The sequence below is a fragment of the Danaus plexippus genome, assembly GCF_018135715.1.
Source record: "Danaus plexippus chromosome 22 unlocalized genomic scaffold, MEX_DaPlex mxdp_33, whole genome shotgun sequence".
Lineage (NCBI taxonomy): Eukaryota > Metazoa > Arthropoda > Insecta > Lepidoptera > Nymphalidae > Danaus > Danaus plexippus.
In genome coordinates, this window is record NW_026869856.1 from 1015378 (window position 1) to 1039478 (window position 24101).

General features: G+C 29.9%; 1 protein-coding gene across 1 annotated transcript in view; it reads left to right on the top strand.

The window, feature by feature from the left end:
- The first annotated feature begins 1606 nt into the window (after nt 1–1606).
- LOC116773414 (uncharacterized) overlaps nt 1607–24101 on the top strand; it is a 106729-nt gene continuing 84234 nt past the window's right edge. The window contains exons 1-4 of the mRNA XM_061528863.1: nt 1607–1755; nt 8492–8644; nt 9894–10031; nt 16848–17000. Of these exons, the coding sequence (XP_061384847.1) occupies nt 8642–8644; nt 9894–10031; nt 16848–17000 (294 nt within the window). The 5' untranslated portion in view covers nt 1607–1755; nt 8492–8641. The remainder of the gene's footprint in view (nt 1756–8491; nt 8645–9893; nt 10032–16847; nt 17001–24101) is intronic.

A 24101-nucleotide genomic window follows, 5' to 3' on the forward strand; every position in this document is an offset into this window, starting at 1 on the left:
ACCGTGCTGGTGCCGAGTTCATCGCGTTGCATGGAGAGGAGCTTCAACAGTGCCTGGGACTTGCGACCCAGGTGTAGGTCTAAGGTCCCCTATCTAACGCTCCTTAAACGCTCACCTCCACCGTCCAAGCTTCTCTCTCTACCTAACCGAATTTGAAACGAACTTAGATATCCTTAAGATACCAAACATTTCTCGCATATCCGGGTTTTCCTGAAAATACTAACCTTAACACAAGTCTGCATCGTGAAACTTAAACGTTGATAGCATCTGAAAATATTTATGTATAAAAAACTTGAAACGCTCTGTACGTAGTGTGACAAGTGAAAGTTGTGGTAAGTTGTTCTTAATTAGCTCCAAATAAAACTCGAGCGTGTTTAAGTGTTATATTTCAACGAGTGGATGAAGCTAGCAACACTCCTGAGACCACGTTATGCAACTCTCTTTCGTACTTTCCACACTTGGATGTATGAAGAAGAGGTTGTACCATGAGTGTATAGAGAGGATGTATGTATGAAATTTGAATTGAAAAAAAACCTTGTACTAGAAATTACGAGTACTCAAGGAATAGAAAGCTAGTATAGAAACGAATCTTTACTATGATGAAATATCAGACGTGTAAGTAATTCCGTTCTGAAAGGTTTCTGAACGTGTTTTATTGAAGTTTTACATTAATATAGCTTATAAATTATCAAAATTTACTGCAATATCGATTGTTTGGTTGGTTTAATCGTTTTTAAACAATGTTCTGAGTTAGACACAGAGTATTAAATAAAAGAAACTTTTCTCGTGTCAGGTTACCGTCTTTTATATTACATATGTTCTAAATTATCGATTTTGAATACACGTGTTTAAATATAATATTAAGAAAAGCAGGGAAAATTAAAATTTAAAAATTATTTTTTTTAATTTTTAAGGTTGAAGTTAAAAAAAATATTAAATGCCTTTTATGTATAAATATAGTTTGGCAGATGTTTTTCAACAATTAAATTTAAATTAAAACATTAGTCAAAAATCATGGCAAAGGTAAGTGTGAAATATGACAAGGTAAGTAACATTCTTATTAAAATTAACCGTATTTTTAGGTCTTAAGATAAAATTAAAAATAAAACGTAAATGAAAAGTATTTATATCCTTATTATTTTTTATTAAATAAATAAAACATAATTAAAAGGTAGGTAATATTATTTGTGTTCATTATATTATACAATTATTTGATTACTATATTTTGTTAATTGGCTTTATGAAGTTTAGTCAAAGCGACTTATAGTCAATATTTAAAAAAATCAGTGACATCTTAAGACAACACTTACGAGGTCGACCTTTAGATATCTACTTTACGAGACATTAAAAAGTATTAAAGATGCTGTAATATGTCATAATCTAGTAATAAAATTTATGCACTGGCCTTGATTTTGCTTTAAAACAAATAATCTGCTGATCTAGCACTAGTTTGAAAGCGGCGCGCTTTTATAAGCAATTTTCTCATCGATTTCCTAAAGCGCATGTCACATTTCCCGCCATTTCGACAGTAACGCGCGGCCATTGTACGAATGTGCACGTCATATGATTGTTACATAGAGCCAAATATATAATTTAATCAATCCTGAATTACTTAACCGGTTATAAATAAAGTAATTGTTTAATACGTAGTTTCTTATTATCAATATATATAATTTTTAATATTATATTATTTTGTTAAGTGTTTTGTGTCTTAATTTTCGGATACGTTTTTATTGTCAAGATCGATAAACACATGTAAGTATGAATTTATATATTTTAACTTGGTGTTATAAATGTTTATTTATATAATGTTTATATATATTTTTTATAAATTTTAACTTATATAATGTAATAATTATAAAATTATATTATTCCTCCGCTTATATATATGTTCGATGAAACATGTAATCAAATTCGCGGGATATAATATGATTTTTGTTATATTTTACAATGTAACAAAGGATATAGGGCCATTGGAAAATTTATCATAGAAATCGTACCATATTAGCATTTGCGTCACGCCGGGAATTGCAATTTCGTTCGCTCTGATCATAACAAAAAGGTCTCTTGTAAAAACATTTTGTAATCCATAAAAAATACTCGCCATATTTGTGTTATGAAAGATAATTTTTTTTTTATCAATGTATGCGGGCGTATAGGTTTTACTTATTCACACATTTAACTAAATGTTTTCCTTATGAATTTAGAAAATATTATTTTTGAGTCGTGACACGTTGTATGTTAAAATTTATATATTTGTTCAGAAACTATATATTTATAAAAAAATTCAAACCTAATTAATAAAATTAACAATTAGTTTTCAATAGATCTTCAAGAAAAAAAAAAAATAAAATCTTGGTGGATTTGATTTCAGTTAAAGTTAGAGTTCTTAAATCTAAAGTCTTTTTTGTATTTATTTTTTTAATAATAAATTAAAATAATGTATAAAATGGTTTATTTTATTTTGACAATACTCTCCAAAAACTATAATTTATATTGTAATTTAATATATTGAAACGTTTTATTGAAAATTTTTGTTTGAATTCCATTACATGCGTATATTTAGGTACTCCATCCTCGTTGAGGGCGTGAGATGAAGGCCTTTTTTAGAAAAAGAGGTTTTAATTACGGGTATTACACTCAACATTACAAGTTCTACATGAGAAGTACAAAATTCTTCCACGTATTTTGTGGCAACCCCAAAACCAATTACGTATATATAAGTACATGAATTTTTTTGCGCATTAGGAATTCTTATGGCAACACTAAGACATGTAGGAAAATTTTATGGTTTTTAATATTACCAGAATATTATATCTTCTGGTAAATCAGCTTTCTGATTCATTACTTATACGTCAATCAGTCAATCAGAACATACTGTTTTAATCTACAAGTTAGATTTTTTTTATAAAATTATAATAATTAAATAAAATAAAACTAAAGTAGTATAAAAGATTTTCATTCATATTTGATATAATCTCATTAAAGCCAGTTGCATTTTTTTTGTATAAACGGAAGATGTTTTTTTATTTTCTTAATGGTGTCAACATCGTCACAAGAAGGTTACGTTTATAGTCGCAAGAAGTTAAGAAAAAATTAACAAATGTATTATTATTATTAAAAGTTGCCATATATAAAAAATAACAAAATCTATCTCAAAGAGATTCTATTCGAAGTAAGTTGGTTTACTAAATAACATTATTACGTATAATAAAATAACTTAACAGTATTCCTGAGATCGGTTTGTAGATATGTTAAACGAGATAAACCACATACAAAATAAATTAAACCTAACAAAAGCTGGAAAAGGTCAATATAAATTTAATACTCGGAATTCAAACATAAGTTATATCCCGGTCGATGTGAGCTTGTTTACCGAACGATATAATTAAAATACAAACTCGGATCTCGGAAGCTATTACTCTTGATGAAGGCATTTGATTGTCAGCTTGATGGTTTGTCAAGTGAATAAATGTACAATATAACGGTGTGTACAGACCCGCGGGGAAATATTTATTTATTTTATATTAAGAAAAATACTCATAAATATAAATTTAATACGCTTTAAATCAGACAACAGAAAAGATATGAACAGATTTTTGTTTAGCAAGACGTTGTTAGAAATATATTTTGTTTTAATATAAGAGAACGATAAATTCAAAATGAAGTGCCGAAAGTTTTTTATTACTTTTGCACTAATGTAAAGAATATTTCGTTAATATTATAAATAAAATAAATTTTAATAGATATGAAAAACGAGAAATATAGTTTCGAAATCTCAACAAAACTAAAGTTCTTACAATGCGGATAAAATTTAATTTGTCTCTTCGCTGCTGTCTGATACTCCTCCGAGAAATGGACTCGAGGTTTTATGAGACATTTTTAATCAGATATCTTTACAATGGTCATTTATAAAGAAACTACGCCTCAATGAAGATATCAAGGATAGTCTTAGTTTGGATTTCCAATAGAACGGTACGTTATAGATGTTGTAAGTAAAATAATTTTAGGTTTTCAGTCGTACGTACCGGCTATAATGACAGTCATTCTGCTCCTCGGCCTGCTTCTACTAAATTGGCCTGCGCCAAATTACAAGACATACCCAACGCACGGCATTAGTTAAATAATACAAGAACACGTACAAACTGACAGAAAAATAATAATAGTAAATGAAATTTATTAGTTATTGTTTGACATTTTATTGGTATGCATAGAAATATAATTAACTATCAAGTTTATAATAAATAATGAACATTCAATTGTTTTCGAAAGCAACCATGACGTCAGTTACTTGTCATGTATATTAAAAAAAAGGTTATATATGTTCTCTGTAAGTCATTTATTTAATGATTGATTTAATTCTGTGATTAAAATATTTTATTAATTCAAGTTTGAGTGATAAATACGTATTTTTAAAATTATTTTAAAATCTATCCTTATCTATAAAAAGTATTGTTTATGTGTGTTTGAAATATGTTATCGTATAAAAGGTGTTATATTAATTAAAACTTAAAATACGTCTTAATATATGGATAAAAAAAAAACAAAGTTGAAACTATTTTTTTTTCTATTATGAGGAAGGTAGAAAATAATACACTATGGACCCTCTTATCGCCAATTGGATGTTTCGTCCAGACATCGTTAAGGTCAAAGGACATTACAAAAAAGGTACATTTTGGTACAACATATAACATTTATTTAGATACATATGTACGTGTATAAATGTATATAAATAACAATTGTACAAGTGTACAAAAGCAAAAATACATTTCAAGTTTAAATTTTATATACTATAAAAATCATGTATAATATCAATAAGTCATATACTGGTATGTGTAGAGTGTTTTTTCTTTGATTTTGAATAATTTTTAATTAAACTTTTCCATTTATATATTTTCTTATAATATAAAATTAAAGTTTTATATATTTTTTTATGAATGTTACATATATTCATATAATAAAATTGAAATTGAACCAAACTAAGAATGAATGAAAGGTATTTTACGTTTCTATTAATATTTTAATGTGAATTCGAATATTAAAAAAATTAAAATAAAATAAAAAGCAAGGAACGGGATCAGAATGCCGAGTATGTTTCAATGAAAGAAAATCATGAAAATCAAAGGAAGCAGTGTTTTTTAAATGCAATAATAAAACTGTACATTGTTTATACTTTTTGTGTCTTTAATTTCTTTCAGTGATTTTTTAGCGTTATTTTGATTTATATTTGTAAATATTATTTAGTAAAAATTCTTTTTTTTTATAATTTGAACTTAACGTACCTATAAGACTCTTAGACATTATTTTTAATTATAGAGAGGTCCATTTTCGGTGTCTATTTGTAAACTTAAAAAAAAATATATATAACATTACTTTCAAAAAAGGTTGCATGTCTTACAACAAGATTCAAAGCTGAACACAGAATGTGTATAGTTTACTTGTTATTTTTATTTTTTATCAATTCAAACAAGTAATTTTATGAAATTATTAAAAAATGGCCAAGTTTCGTTCAATTTTGACGAAATATAGTACAAACACAAGCAGTTGGAAATGAAAAGACATATATATTATAATATTATCTTTGGACTCATTTGTGAATTTCAATACAAAGGAAGTCTCGTTAAATCTAGTTTATTCTATATACAAACATTTCAACAAAATTGTTTACACAGTCCTTCAAGGGCTTAGGGGCCATCCACTTGTTTTATGAGCATTTTATTACCTTTTTTGTATCTTTTATGACTGTTTTCATTGCTGTCATCACGTGATAATATATTTAAATGGTTTCGAAAAAGATACTTTTTGTCATATATGTACGTAAATTTCTCGTTATCGTTGTATACTTCAGAAGGCAGAATTGAGAAGAGTCACGTGCAAAAATGTTAGGTGGTGTGATGTTAATTTCAAGATGATTTACATTCGACATTCAAATAAAACATCTTTTAAAAATACAACGGTTCTTTTTAACAGTTGCCTCTTACCGTTTACAAAGTTTTACTAAACATGTTTTGGCATTCTTAATGAGAGTGTTAGTCATTTTATACTTTTTGCTGTTATAAGGAATGAAGAAAACAGATACTAAGACAAAAAAATCTACATATGTATAACTTTTGATACTTAATGAAACCTTCAACTTTAATTAGTACACATTCATAGAAAACTTCGAATTTACTTCATCTAGTTAATTATTACCTATTTCATTAAAAAATTTCCGTTATTTCAAATACTTTACATTAGCTGTGATCTAGAGATGGGAAGACGAGATGAAAAACACGTCATACATTAGACAAACGATGGGGTGAATCGGTCCAAAGTTAAGGAACATATATAAATTAAAAAAGTAGACGTGCTTCGTTGTCAGCAGTATGTGAAAACACAGTGGACAAGACAGGTAGTTATGTTCTGTTTGACAAACAACAGATCCTCTCGTAGAAAAGGCACACACGAGGCTATTGCAGTTAAAAATATCCTTATTTCAATAAAGACGATGATTGTTGATTAACTAACAGCTTGAACCATTGCATATCCTTGAACAAAACGATCTGGTCGTGTAGGTATGACACAATAAGCATTCTGTGTGCATCCAAAGCAGTACGCTAGAAAATTAAGAAAACGTTGTCTGTATATGACAAATAATAAAACTGACAGACACTTTAATCTCGTCTCGTCGTTAAAGTTTTAAAATCATAGTTATATCTTGTAACTCGATTCATTTCCGTTAAAAGTACAACGTAGATTAAACTTCGTTTCTTTAAGCTTAGATATAATCTGCAGGCATGTAATTTATATGCAAATTTTGTATACCAAATATTGATTGGGAATATTTGCTTCGAACGATGACATTTCCCATTAGAGTTGCCTTAAAAGGAGACTCTTAATGTTTATAAGGTCTTTATTATTGACTATTCATCATATATATTACCTGTGTGGTGTAGAAACAGTTCTCCAGCGAAATATATTTTGATCTCCTTTTTATTAAAAACTATTTACCCAGTTCGATTGTTTGAGATATGTATATATATGCGTAAATAAATTAACTTGTAATTAATTTCTAAATATACGCGAATATAATTTATTATTATATAAAAACTTAATTAAAATTTATACACTAGTCTCTTATAAGGACTATATTAATTTCATTTTCATGGAAACATCAAAAGTCTAAGTGTTTGTCTAGTTTTTCTTTACCATTAGTTATACTAACCGCAAATTGTCAACTTGATAAGAAGCGAGGCTTGTTTCCTATTAAATAACTTCCGATTATACGGGGAGACTTAGGAATGGAAAGTTGTAAATGTATTTAGTGTGACGATGCAAACTAGTGTTAAGCACACAGCTTATGAGGTTTATGGGAGACCTTTTAATTATATATTTTTATTTAAGAGGTTACAACTAAAAACATCGATTAACAGTTATTTTATTCCAAAATTATTATTGAAACTGCCTAATAAAAAGAAACGAGACTTCTTGGAATTCAATGAATTCTCCGTGCGGGTGCCGGGTCTATCGTTGCAGGGAGAGGAGCTTCAATAGTGCCTTGAACTTGCGACCCAGGTGTAGGTTTAAGGGGCTCCTATCTAACGCGCATTAAAGGCTCACCTCCATCGTCCAAGCTCCTCTCTCTACGTAACCAAATTTGAAAAGAACCCACTAGGGCTGCCTTGCCTGTTGAAAGACAAGAATGAATCGACATTAGTCCTGGACAGGCCCAAGTCTTTTAGTAGGTTGTAGAGAGATTTAGCCGTTATACCTCCCGCTCCCACTTCTACTGCGTATGAAATCATGCCGAACCTATACCTTGTGTCTGGTCTGGACGACGACGCACAAATATCCTCTGAGATTTTATATTGTTTCTCATACGTATCCATCATTATAGTTCAATCCGAAGCCGCTTTAAGGATAGAGAAAGGCTTGACGTTTGATTTTATAGCCCTAGTGCCTTCTCTCACAAAACCTATTGATCGCTCGTTTGTGGTTATGTCCTTTTGCGCTCTGGCTACCGAAAGACTAACCGCTTCACGTATGATTTCCAGACCCCTATCGTGATGAGGCGAGTATTGAATGTATTGTAAGAGTAAAAGCATATACTTATACGGTCGAATTGAGAAACCTTCTCCTTTTTGAAGTCGGTTAAAAATATTATTCTCTAGTAAATTACATCGTCTCATACTCTGGTTCAATTAATTATATTAATTTATTGTTTTGTTCTCGTGTCTTAGCAAGAAAGTCGTCTGTCTATAAAATTGTCATACATTCTGTTAATAAATCAATTTATCGCGTTCCTAAGTAGTTTACCGGCTCAATAGACTGAGACAAATATTCAGAGATTATTTTAAGATTTGGATGATTTATATATATATATATATATATACCTTTTAAGATATACATTCCCATATTTAGACAAAAACACACACAATCACACATACATGTATATATATTTTTTAAGTGAATTTTCTCGTGTTCTTTACGTCATATTTTCCTTTTATTTCAGGTGCTTCAATGTGCGTGCGTGTATATTGTGTGCGTGAACGGGCTATGTACTGATGTGTGCGTGTAAGTCGATCTGAAGGTCGTCATGGAGAAGGTTAGCTGATCCTGGGTTAGGCCGCGCAAACCAAGCAAGCGGCTTTTTGCGCGCATCATGGTAACTATGAGCACTATTATTTATAATATTTTAGACAGTCTAACGATCTTATGGCAAGTTGTCTCTAGGCTGCCGGTTCGAATCCTGCCTGTGTCATACTAATTTCTATTACGTTTTCTCTATTATAATTTCTGTATTATCTTGCCATCTCTTTAATGTTAGATATAAAAATATGGAATCCTTTCGGTATTCAGCGGTTTTGATTGCTGATTAAAATTAATCTTTCACTGTTTATATAATTAAGACAAAAGTCTATTTCTCGTCACTTTTCATTGAGTATTCCGTCTCATCAAACATTAAATATTCATACCGGACGTGTCGTGACAAAAAAAAAAAGACTAGAATTTTCTATATAATTCCGTTCCTAACAAAAGTTTTATCATGAAACTCTTTGTGATACAAAAGCTGTGTCCAATTATCTGACTGTGTGTAATGAATTCATAAAACCGCTGAAGCTGAATTTACTACGGCTTGTGACGTCAGAATTGCAAACATTAAATCCAAATCAAATAGAGAATAATGAATATAGAGCTGATGCTGTTAATCTTTGTGATTCTAACCATTTAAATCTGTACGCTTACCATAAGTCCCCATTGTCACACTATATACGAAGCGTTTCACGTTTATCATTCAATAATCTATTAATACTATTATGTTAATAAGGATTTATGAATGGAAAGCAGTTTAACTTGGTATAAGTATGATGATGTGAACTTAGAATAAGCATAAACATTAAAATTTTACCGCTTCGGATTATGCAATTAGAGTTCATCGTACTCGCGGATACCTTACGTTATGCGAATAACCTCTTCTTGGTTTGCTTTTTAACTCAAAATAAAATGAAAATTAGGCCTCAGACTGAGTGTAAACATAAATATAAATACTAGGGTAGCATAAACTAAGAGGACCTTGGTTTTTCTGAAGAAGTAAATGCATTACATAATTATATATTATAGGCCCATTTAGGCACTATATTTTGAATTTAATTTTATTATTTAAATATTCTGATTTGGTTTACAAAAATATCTCCTTTAAAAACTAACATAGATTTTTATGGTAAATGAAATCGTGCTTTGAATTTTTCTTTATGAAAGTACCAGAGTAACATAAACCATTAGGTATTCTTTGAGTTCAGTTCGGCTCTTTAATCCAAATGCTAAATTTTAATTTACTCAGGCTATAAGAATGTCAAGGTCAAGTAAGTGCCTCTTAATTTTTAAATAACTACTAGGTTATTATAAATGTACAGCAGGTGTTCGGCGAGTGGGCCCAGGTGGAGGTTGTGGAACTTGTGAATGATGGATCCGGGCTGGCTTTTGGTATTGTTGGAGGCCGTTCCTCGGGAGTCGTCGTCAAGAGTGTCCTACCGGGAGGAGTCGCTGATAGGGTACGTTAACCTTCTCATACATTTAAACTCTTCTTTTCTAACAAGATCTTATATTATAAGGTGGTTAAATAAAATTATATCTTAAGATTTAACTCGTGTATAGCAATTAACTAGTAATAATCTCGATCGCGATGATCTCAATTATAAAAAGAATCCGAAAATATAGCGTTGTTTAAATCTTTTCTATTGATTTAAACGTTTGATGAGCAAGACATATTGTTTTAATACTCCAAAATTATTATGACTAATAAATTTTTATTACTTTTTTACGCTGAAAAGGCATATAATATAAAGTTATTTTTTTATTTTTACGAAGTGAAGGTATTTAGTTGCTTTAAATCCGCTGAAAATGCATTTAATCTGTATTCCAAGTCCAATGCAACCTTATTATGCCAAGACTCCTTTGTATTCTAAGCCATGAAAGGAGTTTCGCATTAAGTTTTGCGACTCCCGTATTCGACTCTGTTAGTTTCTCTTCCCTTTACAGTATTTCTGAGTATTTCGTTATTGGAAAACTTTCAATGATTCCTCTTTGGCTTCTTTTAAAAATGTTACAGTTTTTTCTGTTGGCGACATTGTCTGTGATGACTTTAAAATTGATTTAGCAAATACAATTATTTATCTTTGAATTAGATAATAAATTACTTTCATATTTATATATATTAGAACTTACCATTTATATAATATTGGAAGCGTTTATTTTCAGTAACATTTGTTTTATTTTAATATTATTGAAATATTACGTTTCTAGATGTGGAACGCGGTATCCTGAATATAGCGGTTTAAATTTCAAATAATATTTAATATTTTCTTCTCTTGGCTCCAACCGCATTGTGGCAAAATTAATTATGCCACTTTCATTGTAAAACCAAACACGTATACATTGTGGTGAATGTGTTATTGATATCCATCGTGAATTATTAAATTAATCATAGACCTAAAGTTCCAACAAAAAAATCACACTAATTGCTAGGACACCGCCTATTTGAAATCTATTGATATGTGGGTAACATTGAAAATGATTAGAACTGGCCAGTTAGAAACATCGCTAATGAAAACTTTTTTGAATTTCAATTTTAGAACTCTTTGGTGACCTTTGAAGTACTAGGCCTGTAAATTTATATTCACTTAAATGAAACTAGTATTATTCGGATTTACTACGCGGATTTTATTATTTAAAAACTACATAATCCCGACGTTTCGGTTACTTTGCAGCAACCGTGATCACGGTAAATCCGAATAATACTAGTTTCATTTAAATGAATACTCGCGAAAATCTTAGATCTCATTATATTCACTTAATTTAGACTTCAATTGTTATACCTTGCATGTTTCAACGAGGTCATCGTATTATCCCATATTATTCAATCGGTAATAATCACTTCAGTTGAACGTTAATATTTCAGAGCGCGTAATATTTAATTTTGTTCAATATCATTCGTATCTCATTAATCTGATGTATCCTGGTTTCATTGCGGATGCACTTTCAATTACTGTTATCTCGTTGAAATATTCAGATCAATTGGGGCAGATAATGTGTAAAAAGTTTTAACTTTAAGTAGGATGTGGGTTAAAATATTTTAATTCGGGAAACGAAGACTGCGCCCTTTTAAGAGAATTTTACGTATTGATCCAAATGGAATTTAAAATAAAAGTTTGTGTGGAGAAGAAGTGCACAGAGCAATTTATTTTATATATAATGTATAGGAAGTCATTAAATTATTATTTAAAATAAATATTACACCCACTACCATGACTTTAACACACACACACACAGATAATAAACCAATTCGTGAAGATTCCTTTAAGTGTGTTGTCACAATTCTATTCTAATATTGAACTTGAAATAATCAATTAATGACTATCGAGTATCGATCTTTGAAGTCGTGGTGGCCTGGAGTTTAAAACCTGCCTCTCATACGTGAGGGCGCGGGTTCGAAACCTGGCAAGTACCAATGTGACATTTTCCGAGTCATATCTACTTTCTAAGAGTATTTAGACACCACTGACGGACGGTGAAGGAAAACATCGTGAGGAAACCTGGTCTTATAATTTCAAATTATAACATTGAAATCGCCAATCCGTCTTAAGCAAGCGTGGTGATTAATGCTCTAACCTTCTCCATGTGAGAAGAGGCCTTTGCTCAGCAGTGGGCTCCGATAGGCTGATGATGATCGATCTTTGGTTATATCTAGTTAATATAAATTAATGATATTTTACATCCAATATTAAATATTACACCTACAAAGTATATAAACGTAATCTCCGAGATGTCGTGACATTTTATATAAAATTTCAATAAGAATATCGCAAGAAGAATTTCGCTCGGAATAAAATTGGTGTAAATCTGATTTGGATATTTTGTCGTGAAAATATTTTTGGATATATATTTTTACTGAATATAATTTCAAGAATTTTATTTTATTTAAACTGAATTATTGAATTTTATGTAGAATACACAGTTATAGTAATGTTAGTAAGCTTATATAATATATTAGACTATGACATAGATGAAAACTTTATCTTGTTACTAGTTTCAGGTCTATGATAAACAGATTTCGATGTTTTAAAATTAAAATTCAAAAATGTTTAAAGCATAAAAAAATTATGTCTTGTATACGTAACATGCATTGTTGTTCTATTTTTACGTTAGCGTTAAACGTAAATAATGTCTGTTTTGTTTTCTCGCAGTTAGTAAACGTCAAGATTGCTTATTACTAGTGAAGGTGCATGGCACTATTGTAAGAACGCAATTATTGTTCCTTACACGTATGAAATTCTGTATGTCAGTATGTTTTATCCTGCTATAATATGTTTAATTGGATGTTATTTGAAACACGTAAATTCTCGTAAAATAAGGTCCTCGTAGCTAGTATCAGTAAATAAATTTGAGATGAAAAACTCTCTTAAATGTTACTTGTCTAGCTTTAGACGGTTGAATGTGTGTTAGGTTTGACCTCAGGACAGCCAGGATAAAATTCTACAGTCACAAACAATTGCCTTTAATAGATCATAAGTATTATAATTTTTCTAAACGTGAATGTCTGGTTACTGTGTTATAGATATTTTGTGTACTGTTATAACAATAGAAAGAAATTAAGGTAAGGAGTATAGATATAAATATATCTGTAAATATTTGTTTTTAATTGGTTATTAAGATATAAATGACATAATTTTTTTATTACTTAATTTTCGAACGGTATAGTATCCATGTATTTGTATGATTTAAAATTATGATAGCATTCCGTGTGTAGTTTTATAAAGCAAATTTTTTTAACTTTACGTGATCGTGCCTTTTTATTGAATTAGAAGTTACATTTATATTTTTTAATGCTATTTTTTTCAATATTTTTATTATTTTTTAATAACACGTGACGAAGTCGACTGAAAAGATTCTTATAGAATCTAAAATATGTCTTCAGACGTAAAAACTGTTTCTCCGGTCAAATTATCCAATTAATAATAGTTTAAACACATTATAGATGTTCCCTATAAATGGACAACATTTTGGGATGCTACTGACATTAGTTACTTCGTTTGAAATTAACGTTTCATTGGATTGACCACTTCGATCGGTGTTAGTATCACATTAAATTTGGAAGTCCAAATGCAGATTCTAATCAGATATAATGTGTTTGTGTTTTGATATCTGTGATGAATTCTGTAGGCAATAACTGGGAAACCTGCATTACCGTAATGTACCTAATCTTTTGTAAATGTATTGGATAATGTTTATGCTAATATATAGGAATGTTCATAGAAAGCATTATATGTTGTTTTGTTCAACGTTTTAGGACTACATATGTCGACGATTTACAGTTGATTGTAAAATCAGATAACTCAATTGTAAATAACGTGAGAGTTTTTAGGTTTACGAGTAAGTTAGAAAAAAGTTCAGTTAAATATAATCGAATTGAGAAAGTGAATAGAAATAGGCATCGAATTGAGTGTAGCAAGATAATAGACAAGCATTGAGCAAACTAGTTTTCTTAATTTTTTTTCAATAAAAAGTAGTTTCTGTTATATCGCTCCTTGATTATAATAATATAAAAAATATTAGAAACCGCCATCATAGTAGTGCATGTTAGGAAAACTAGAAAAATCCCGCTCAATACAGAAAATTTAAACAGAAGAGTCCTGGTAAGTCTTGCTAGATTAAACTTATGTTATCACTGTATCTTCTTAAATAAGGTGAGATACTAAACAGCGACTAAAAAGTTATTTAGAATATCCGATTAATTGCGCCAGCCCTCGCCGATTTATGACAAGTCCCGAGCTTCAAACTCAGGATATATTGTGTCTCAATTACAGCAGCTGCTATAAAGGGTGTTCATATAATTACCTAAAATATGTTGATTCCTGCTTGAAATAACTTTGAACATTTCGCTTATTATAAACTAATTTCATAGTCAACCTTATAGTTTCATTATATTCATTATACAAAAGGGTGATAAGTTGATTACACGTTTTATAAAAAAGACCTGTATAATAACATTTTAAGGTTAGTTGGGAATGGTCCGCTTTAAATTTACGGTTCAACATCCGGTGCTTTATAACTGTAACCTTTCTGATAAGAATTTTTTTGTCTCCGGACGTTCGGGTTGAATGTGAATTTTAGACATTTATTTATCTAACCTTGTAAATTTTTTGTCAGAATATTTTTATTAAATTCGTATTTGTTTTCTTCACATATAAAACATTTCAGTCACTTTGTTATCCGATGAAATAGAAAAAGTATTCGGGTTTTTCGAAACATCCTGTATAAAGTTATGAATAACATAACTCGTACTTATTATCTATACTTTATAACATATTTTTAAGAACATAGTTACTATATCTTTTCATAAACTTTTATCAAAAAAATCTTTTTAAGAGTTGAGATGATTACGTTAGTAATAAATATATTTACTAACCGTGATAACACTCCCCGTCGCTTACCCTTTTAGGTTTGGTTGGTACAGTTTGTACTTTTCTTCAATACCCCTCTATCAGACCCAATAATTATGGTAAGCATCATTTATTACACAATCCACCTACACTTTTCAAGATTTTCTTAAGTTTTGGTGGCCAAGAACTCAGACTTGTTCCTTTAGCTTAATTTCATTTGTTGGTCGCATGTTTATGTACCTTTGCCTGTTGCCATTGTATCTCAATCGCATTTATATTTTTCGTCATCGTGGCTTTACGCTGGAGATTCAAGTATTTGAATTCGATGCAGTTTGGTAGAGATTAACTATTAAAGGCAACGGAAGAAAAGCTTCTAGGAATTCTAAAGTGGCAGAGCAGGCTGAATTTAAAATCGAGCTGTATTAAATTCATAACGTTATATTACCAACCTATTTTGTACTCTATGTTCATCTTTTCCCACAAGACCAATATCATCGATGAAGCAAGGAAGACACAAGCATGCAAGCAAGAAAGATACATCAAGGCACATCCTCTTGATGTTTATGCATCCATTACAATTAAAAAAAGATAAGGACTTAATGCAACCCCTGTTAAACGTTATCTGAGACCCTTAAACTTCTCACTTTCGTCAACAAATGACCGGACGTGTACGCTATACCTTGCTATACATACGTATAACCTGCAGACATTTGTTTGATATTTTGGAAAAGCCTTTCTCTTATCGTCTACTTTTCGAGACCTACAGATACTAAAACGTATAATTTTTTTACGTCTATATTTTCCCATACTTGAAGAGCAAATATAGCGTCAGTAGTCTACGCTTAGGCATAAATCAAACTAATCCCGTGTAATCTCGCTGTCTCTCAACCTTCTCCCTGACACTCTTTAATATTCTTTCACATACTGCAACGTGATTTTTACTTCCTAGATAATTGTTTCATACCTATACGTAACCTTTGTTTTTGAAGGTGGGTACCAGTGCATTATTACGTAATACATACAGGGACCCCTCTCCTTGTTATTACTTTTTAAAAAATAAACTCAGCCATATCATTTTTCCCAATTTAATTAAATTCCATACCTCTACTGGTATATACCGTCTAACAGCTTTTTCCTTCTTCATCTTTTCGCTTGTATTAGTTTTCTTGTATCTTTTTCCTTGTATTATTGTAGTTTCTAGGAATCCTAATAACAAATCTTTACTGTGTTTTTAACTTTTCTACCAAAATAATGTTAGTAAATATGGAAGTCTTTTCAATAATCTTGTATCATTTTAACACTGGCATTCTCAAACTAAACATGTCACAGATATAAAGCATAAGACCAATTTTTTATCATTGTTATAAATTACAGTTAATGAATATCAGTGTACCCGCAATGAACTAACAACAATTCTTATTCAAATACATCAGTGGTGTAGTTTGGAGATTAAAGTGATGTCATAGGCTGTGTTTTAGTCTGTCACATAACATCAGCCTTCTTAATGGCAACAAGCTCTTGTTATGGATGCATTAGGATATTTTAATTGTGGCATATATTATATTCAATATACTTATCATAGGACAGCGTTACGGATCAGAAAGATATTGTCGTTAATCGATGCTGTGGTATATATATTTTGTTGTTGTTTATGTCACAAGCGATTTGTATAATATGTCCGTTTACAAACGGCTTCGTCGTTTTATAAACATGAAACTAACCTAACCTAACACGAGAAAAATCAAATTATAAAATGCGCTAACAAAGTTACGAAACGTTTTATAAAACGACAACAATTTACATCCGCATTCGGCGATTTGTACATCGCTTCATGTGTATGGACGTACGTATGTTTGTAAACGGACATATACAAATTGCGAGCGATATTTACAGTGTATCGGTATTAAAATGTCAATGTATTTATCACAGGACGGCCGTCTCCGTAGCGGCGATATGCTGTTACGTATTGGCGCTGTTTGTGTTGTTGGTATGTGCGCTCGTCAGGCTGCTTCTGTGTTGCGGCAGTGCGGCGCCTGTGTCCGGCTGCTGGTGGCTAGGCCAGCGCATGGCGCTTTGCAGGCGGTGAGTTTGACCTCATTTAATACATTTATAATTATATTTATTGTTGTAATATTTATTTATTAATATCGGCATATATAAAAGATCTTTCCCCTGATATATTAGCTTCATACGATATGTCTGGAACTATCTTGAGGAGACTTGAAATTTTGTAGGAATTTTCCTTGCGCCAAGTATAGATCAGCTAAGAACGGATTTTACGAAATTCTGTCAAAAAGAAGTGTTGCGGGGAAGTCAAAAATGAAAAATCTCCTTTTTTACAAAAATATAGCTTCCACACGCTCCAAATTCGGTAGGAATCTTTTATATGAGATGTAAAAGTTATCTACGACCAAATGTTATAATAACTCATCCCCAATAACGACCTCGGGGTGAGTGATTGTGAACGGTGAAAATTTAAATTTCTCTATTTTATGACACGCTACGCGGGCGGGTAACGGCTAGCACGTGATATAGAAATATAGTGTACACATAAAATATAATGCTTACTTCGAGAAAATTATTAATATATATTCTTTTGTGTATATAATAAAGATTTAATCTTATATTTATGTTTATGTTTCGATCATATAATAAATTGACAAATATTAGTTTTATCAGTTTAATATATAAATATGTACTTTTTACTATACTTACGACTTTCGTGATGATGTCATTAGAATCAAGTTGTGATAGTGATGACATTGATGTGATACACCGCTTATACATTTACATTACATATAGTATTAACATGACACGGTTTGATTGGTATTAGCAAGGCTTAGTTGTATTCACGCCATATATATATATAATACAACAAAATTTAAATATTATATTTGAATCAGATAGATAAAAATATACTTTTAAATATATATTTAAAATTTACATAGCAAAGTGTTAAGCGATGAAAACCATAATGATATAATATTGAAAATATCAATTGTTGTTAAGATGTCTGTATCATATACAGTATGCCGTAAGGTTAGGAGCAAGCCTTATAATTCAGACTTTAAATTTTTAAAGGAAATTAGTTAGTTAGGCTATAGTATACATTTACTTATAATCTTTTTTTTAATATCGAAAATGTTCTATTGAAATCAAAATATAATAATATCTCTGATATTCGCTCAAGATAACTTCATACGATCTTTCGGACGGAAAATTTAATAATTCTATTTCGTGAAACGGAAATTCGTAACGTATTTCAAGAATTATTTGTTATTAAGACAGAGAAGAATATTGAGTTATGTTTATATTACAATATAGAATCAGGAGCGTTTATTTAGTTTCGGAAGCTTGGTTTTGTGAGGTTTATTTTTGAAAAGCCTATCTCATTATAACTTTTTGAATACTACTGAAATAATTTCATAGGTCACGTTATACATATGCAAACTATACTCAAAATACCGTTTGGTTACTTAAAAACAATTTTATTTTTAATTTTCTTTTAGTCATAACGTCGTTGTATTGTTAAGGATATCAACTTGTTATTTTTTTTGTTCAAATTAATTATTAATTTATTTGCATATACATTATTATAGCAGGTCAAACCAACCTTAGCTGTTTAAAAGATGAAGTAGTAAAGGCTGATGTGTGATCCATAATTTCAAAAAGGACCAAAGCATGAACATACATACATACTTCAGTAACAATTATTTTTATTTCATTCCCTCTAACTGTGTCATACTTTTTGTTATTTTATACATCATTGTTGAAATCAAGCAGGATATCCTAATTTTATTATATTAATTGTGTAATACAATATGACCGTCGGCCATGTTTGTTTTTGTTAGTTCAGAAATTCGCTTAAGATAAATGTAAAGTTTTGCACGTGTTTCAGAACATTTTGATAATATTGACTTAATTGATATTTTCGTTTTGAAACCTTAGGGCTTAGGTGCTTTCATTGCAATGAATTAATGATGACTTAGTTTCCTTAAACCTTATATACTGAATAAGTTGATTTTTTAATTATATTTTATATCTGGTTTCGCTTATTGGCTAGTTTGAAGATATTTTTTATATATCATTAGATACAGATATCCTTTTCAGTAGTATTTCAAAGGTTTCCTGTTTCTTGTAATAATATTATGGTCATTGAGTTTATTTTAAAAAATGCCACTATAAATTTAGCTCAAGCCAACTGTCTGAGTGTATGTGGTCTTCGTCTTAATTAAAAACATTTCCTTCTTCAGACTTACGGGTTCAACGGAATTTAATGTATATAAGTTCAACGTGTTATATATCAATTGAAAATGTATTATCGGAATCGATCTGTAAACAGGAAACATGAGATGATAAATAATATTCGGCCGAATTGTTAGCTATATTCTGTTCAGAAAAAATATTCCTTCACCAAAAGAAAACTTATATTTTCGGATTGCTATGCGTAAAAAAAAAAATTTTATCTGCCCGTGATCACGGTTGCTGCAAAGTAACCGAGACGTCGGGAGAATGTAGTTTAAAATGATAAAAAACGCGTAGTAATCTGAATACATTAGTTTTATTTAAACACTAGCGAAGATCTTAATTCCTTTAGGTAATGTCTTTTATTCTTGAAAATTAAAAATATTACAAATAATAAATACTAGCGTTACTTTCATAATGGCATCTCTTCATTGGTTTTCGTTGGCAATTAATATATGACGTGTTTTGCTTCCCCCAAACCATTTATAGCTGACAGACTTGAAGACAGGGTAGGGGGTCAATTTTGATGTACAACTGACGTTCAATGACAGCATTTCTAAAATAAGTAAAAGAAAGGTTGTACTATATGACTTTTTTCGCGCACAATCAAAAGAGGTTTTAGTAAATCTTCATGCTTATATTGAAAAATTTTATATTGATATTTTTTTCTCCAAGTCACGAAGTTATACTGACTGTTTAAGTATATAAGTAACAAATTTGGTAAAAATACTTATATAGATTTTAATTACATGTGTGTATTAAATATTGAATATGGCAAATTTAAATTACTTTCGATACTTTTAGAATTCGCTCGTTTTTCACAAACCTTTTTACGTTAAAGGTATATTATGTAATATTTATTTATATCAATTAACTTTATATGTTTAAGTAGCGAGTTTTTTATAACGAATATTTTATATATACCTATAAAAATTTTGAAACATATCAACTGTCTTGCTGGCTCTAAATTATTATCAATCATCACAGAAAAACCATATTTTTATAGATATCTATTTTTATAATACAGTATGTACCCATACAATATTTATTTTTTAGTTTCATCATCATTTTAATACATATTAAGTCATCTGGATGTATCAACGATTACATTTACTTTATATATATATATATATAATACAAAACTAACTATTCATTATCTTTCGTGTTTCCTCATAACTTATGAATCTTCGTCAGATTTTTGTTTTAGTTTTTTCATCGCTATCAGTGAAAGAAAATTTTAAATTGAATATTTCGACAAAAAAAAAAAAACATTCTTTATAATAAATGTCAAAATTAACATGAAGTTATAGTTCCACGCGAAGTTGTAACTATAATATTTTAACTTTTAACAGTGATTGTATACAAGACAAATAATATTATACTACAAAAAAACTGAATATTACATTTGTAAGTGATAATGGTTTTAAATGTTATGCTCTTAAAAATAGGCAGCCGTGTGCTTGACACAATTCTGAATCATCAAATAAGAAGTGTTTCCCGTTACCCACTCAATAGCCTGACTTAATACTATAATAAAACGAACTTTTAACGCTCGTTATGTAGTGTGATGAAACAAAATTGTAGTTTAGCATATGCCCTAGTTCATATTATTATAAATAACAATTGTTTAAATAATTGATTTTATAATTTATTTCTATGATATTAAGAAGGTAAGCACAGGTTGCAGATTTTATCTCTTATCACAATTTTGTATAGTTTTCTATTTACACTTCTCAATCAATACTACCTTCTGGCTATGCAAACTCGATCTAAGGATACTGTTGCTGCCCTTCTTCTAACGGTATCTTATTTAGATAATTGATGTCTTAATATTTGAGATTGTTGGCTCTGATTTTACGTAATAATTGTTTGTATGAGCTAAACCATGTATTTTTTTTATTTGAATAAAAAGTGTTTGAATACTGATCTACTGATTTAATATTTGAAACATTAATAAATTGTTCATTAGAGAGAAAGCTCGGGTGGTAGTACAATAAGGATCCACCCGAATAAAGTTTGAGAAGTTTTTACGGTTTTTATCATGGCTACATCACTAAACAGTATAATATACAAGTAACGGTCCATCCCTAGTGTAACCAAATAACTTCATTTTTAATTTTATCTCTAGCTATTTAAAAGCTGTGATTTGCTTTTTTCATAATAGGTATGTACGTATATGCAGGTTCATCAATGGAATCTTACAGTTAGTTCTTGTACCCTTCTGTAGTATACAAACACTATGTAAAATGTATACTATACCCTAACTAACTAATTTCCTTTAAAAATTTAAAGTCTGAATTATAAGGCTTGCTCCTAACCTTTCGGCATACTGTATATGATACAGACATCTTAACAACAATTGATATTTTCAATATTATATCACTATGGTTTTCATCGCTTAACACTTCGCTATGTAAATTTTAAATATACATATATTTAAAAGTATATTTTTATCTGTCTGATTCAAATATAATTTCAATTTTGTTGTATTATATCTAGGATATTAAATAACAACATTGACATTTCGACAATTTCACAATCAGTTTTTAAATTAAAACGATCAAATATAAAAGGTAAATTAAGGATCAAAATAATAAACAAAATAATGAACTGCAAACACCAGTACAACAACATAAACTACATACGATTAATATCCTTAAAATAGCCTTAAAACTAACTGCTAACACAATATTAACACTTAAAATCCTTGAGCTATGTCACCTCGACAACAACCGAAAAGTGATTCGGTCTCTCTTTCGCGCACAGCTTCTATTTTGTTCTCTTTTGTTTGAGAAATTCCTTAGACTATATAAGAAAGTATTCTGGAGAGAAGTATCACTCACCAACAGCTTAAATAGGCGTCATATATTACATATTTTTTTTTATATTATGGCCTTCATCCGTGCAATGACGTGCAAAATATATTCTGCCAGTATCGAGTAGAATGGAGGAGACACGATCCGGGATTGACTTTTGAATGAATTAAAATTGAACTGTCTCGACTGAAGATATATATATCTTTATAATATTATTATATCATGTATATTTTGTATCTGTGTTACGTAATTTATCTCGTAATAGAAGTCGAGCCCGTGTGTTATAGATGCGGTTTTAATATAAAACTTAAAAAATATCCGATGCTAAAAATCGATATCGTGTAGACAGTGAGACGATTGTTATTTAGTTGGTCCATGATGCTGTAAAATATTCCGACATTAACATTATGCGTACTAGATAGTGATGTCTTTATATATGTAAATAATATTTCACCAAGTGGCTATTACAATAATATTCATATATTCTATATTTTATATCATAATACTAACTATTATAAAATAATAAATTCAATAAACGAAAGCCGTGGTTAAGTGTTCCAACTGTTAATGACTTCCAAATCAAAAGCTTGCAACTTATACTTAACGTATTTTGTATTGGAATGAAATATTTGATTAAGATCGATTATAAAAAGTTGTCTGTCAATAATTTTGGTCATGGCGATATAAGTAGATAAATTGCACGTCGTTTTAAATCCTTACTTAAAAATTATGATTTCAGTCCTAGTAGAGTAAAATTTAAACGTAATGTTAGGAACATTTTTATTTCCCAATCTGTATCAACAAATAATTTTACTTAAAATGATAATAAAATCTTCATTGCAAAACTTCTTAAGGACAACTGTTATAAGTTCTGAGAGCGCTCCAAAAAATATAGATATATCTGTTTATACAACAAACTAAAATACTTTATTATATATAAGCACTTTTTTCAACCTATTTTATATATACAACAGCAAAGCCAAAGCATTCGCTTAACTCTTAGTAGAAGTTGCAAAGTTATGCGAAAGATGTCTCATGCTAAATCAATTTCGAATTTCATAAATGTACTTCAATTTATAAACGGAATTCTACATATACGAGTTATTATGGCTGAATTTTCTTTAAATTTTTATGAAAAACTTCTAATGAAGAGAATTGAAGTTATGCAAAGTAAAATATAATATTACGAATAAGAGAAATTCGATCCATTTGGCGAAATTATGTCGAGAAGTATGTAAATTAAACTATGCTTATTTCAAAATATATTTTCATTTAGAAAGTAATAATTTTAACAAGCCTTATTTGAAACTTTTTCATAGTATTTTAAAGGCTCCATACGAGACAGTAATTTATCCTGAAATAATACTAGGCGTTTTTTAGGTTACGTTGATGCCTTTACAGCAATCGTTACCACGGACAAATAGGTTGAAAAAAGTGCTTATATATAATAAAGTATATATTTTTTTTTTAATAAGAAGCACGTATTTAATATTTGTATTATACATTTTTTTTTATTTTCAAGCTATTTTGATTTATAATAAATTCAACTTTATAAAAATAACGCTGGCTGTATCTGCTTTCTTGTACTTATTACAAGTGGAAAGCTTCACTAAATCTTTGTAAATTGCATTGGCTTTTATATCGGACGACTAGCATGGAAACCATAAGTCCCAATTAAGAAGAAAATGCAAAAATAACGAACCCCTGAACAGAGCTAGCCGTGTTCAGCTATTTATATTGAGAAGAATAAGGAAATGGTAGTTTTAGGAGTGAATCAGTATAAGGTTGTATACGTAAGAGTCGAGTATATTTGAAAAAAATTTAAAAATCTGTTTTTTGTAAAATTGAAAAATTCGTCTAGAATTTTTAAGGTTGTAGAGCACTATGGTCAGTTACTACAGCTCGAATATGGTCACGTTCGATGGGGAAGTACAACCCTTCTTCTTCTTCTTCTTCTTTTTCTTGGCAATTTATCCCAGCATTAGCCAGTGTCTGCCTTCCTGCTCAAACTCCTCCACTTTGCACGGTCTTTAGCATCCTCGGTGGTAAGTCCATTGGCTCTCATATCCTGCTTCACGGTGTCCAGCCATCGCTTTCTTGGGCGTCCTGGGGCTTTTGCTCC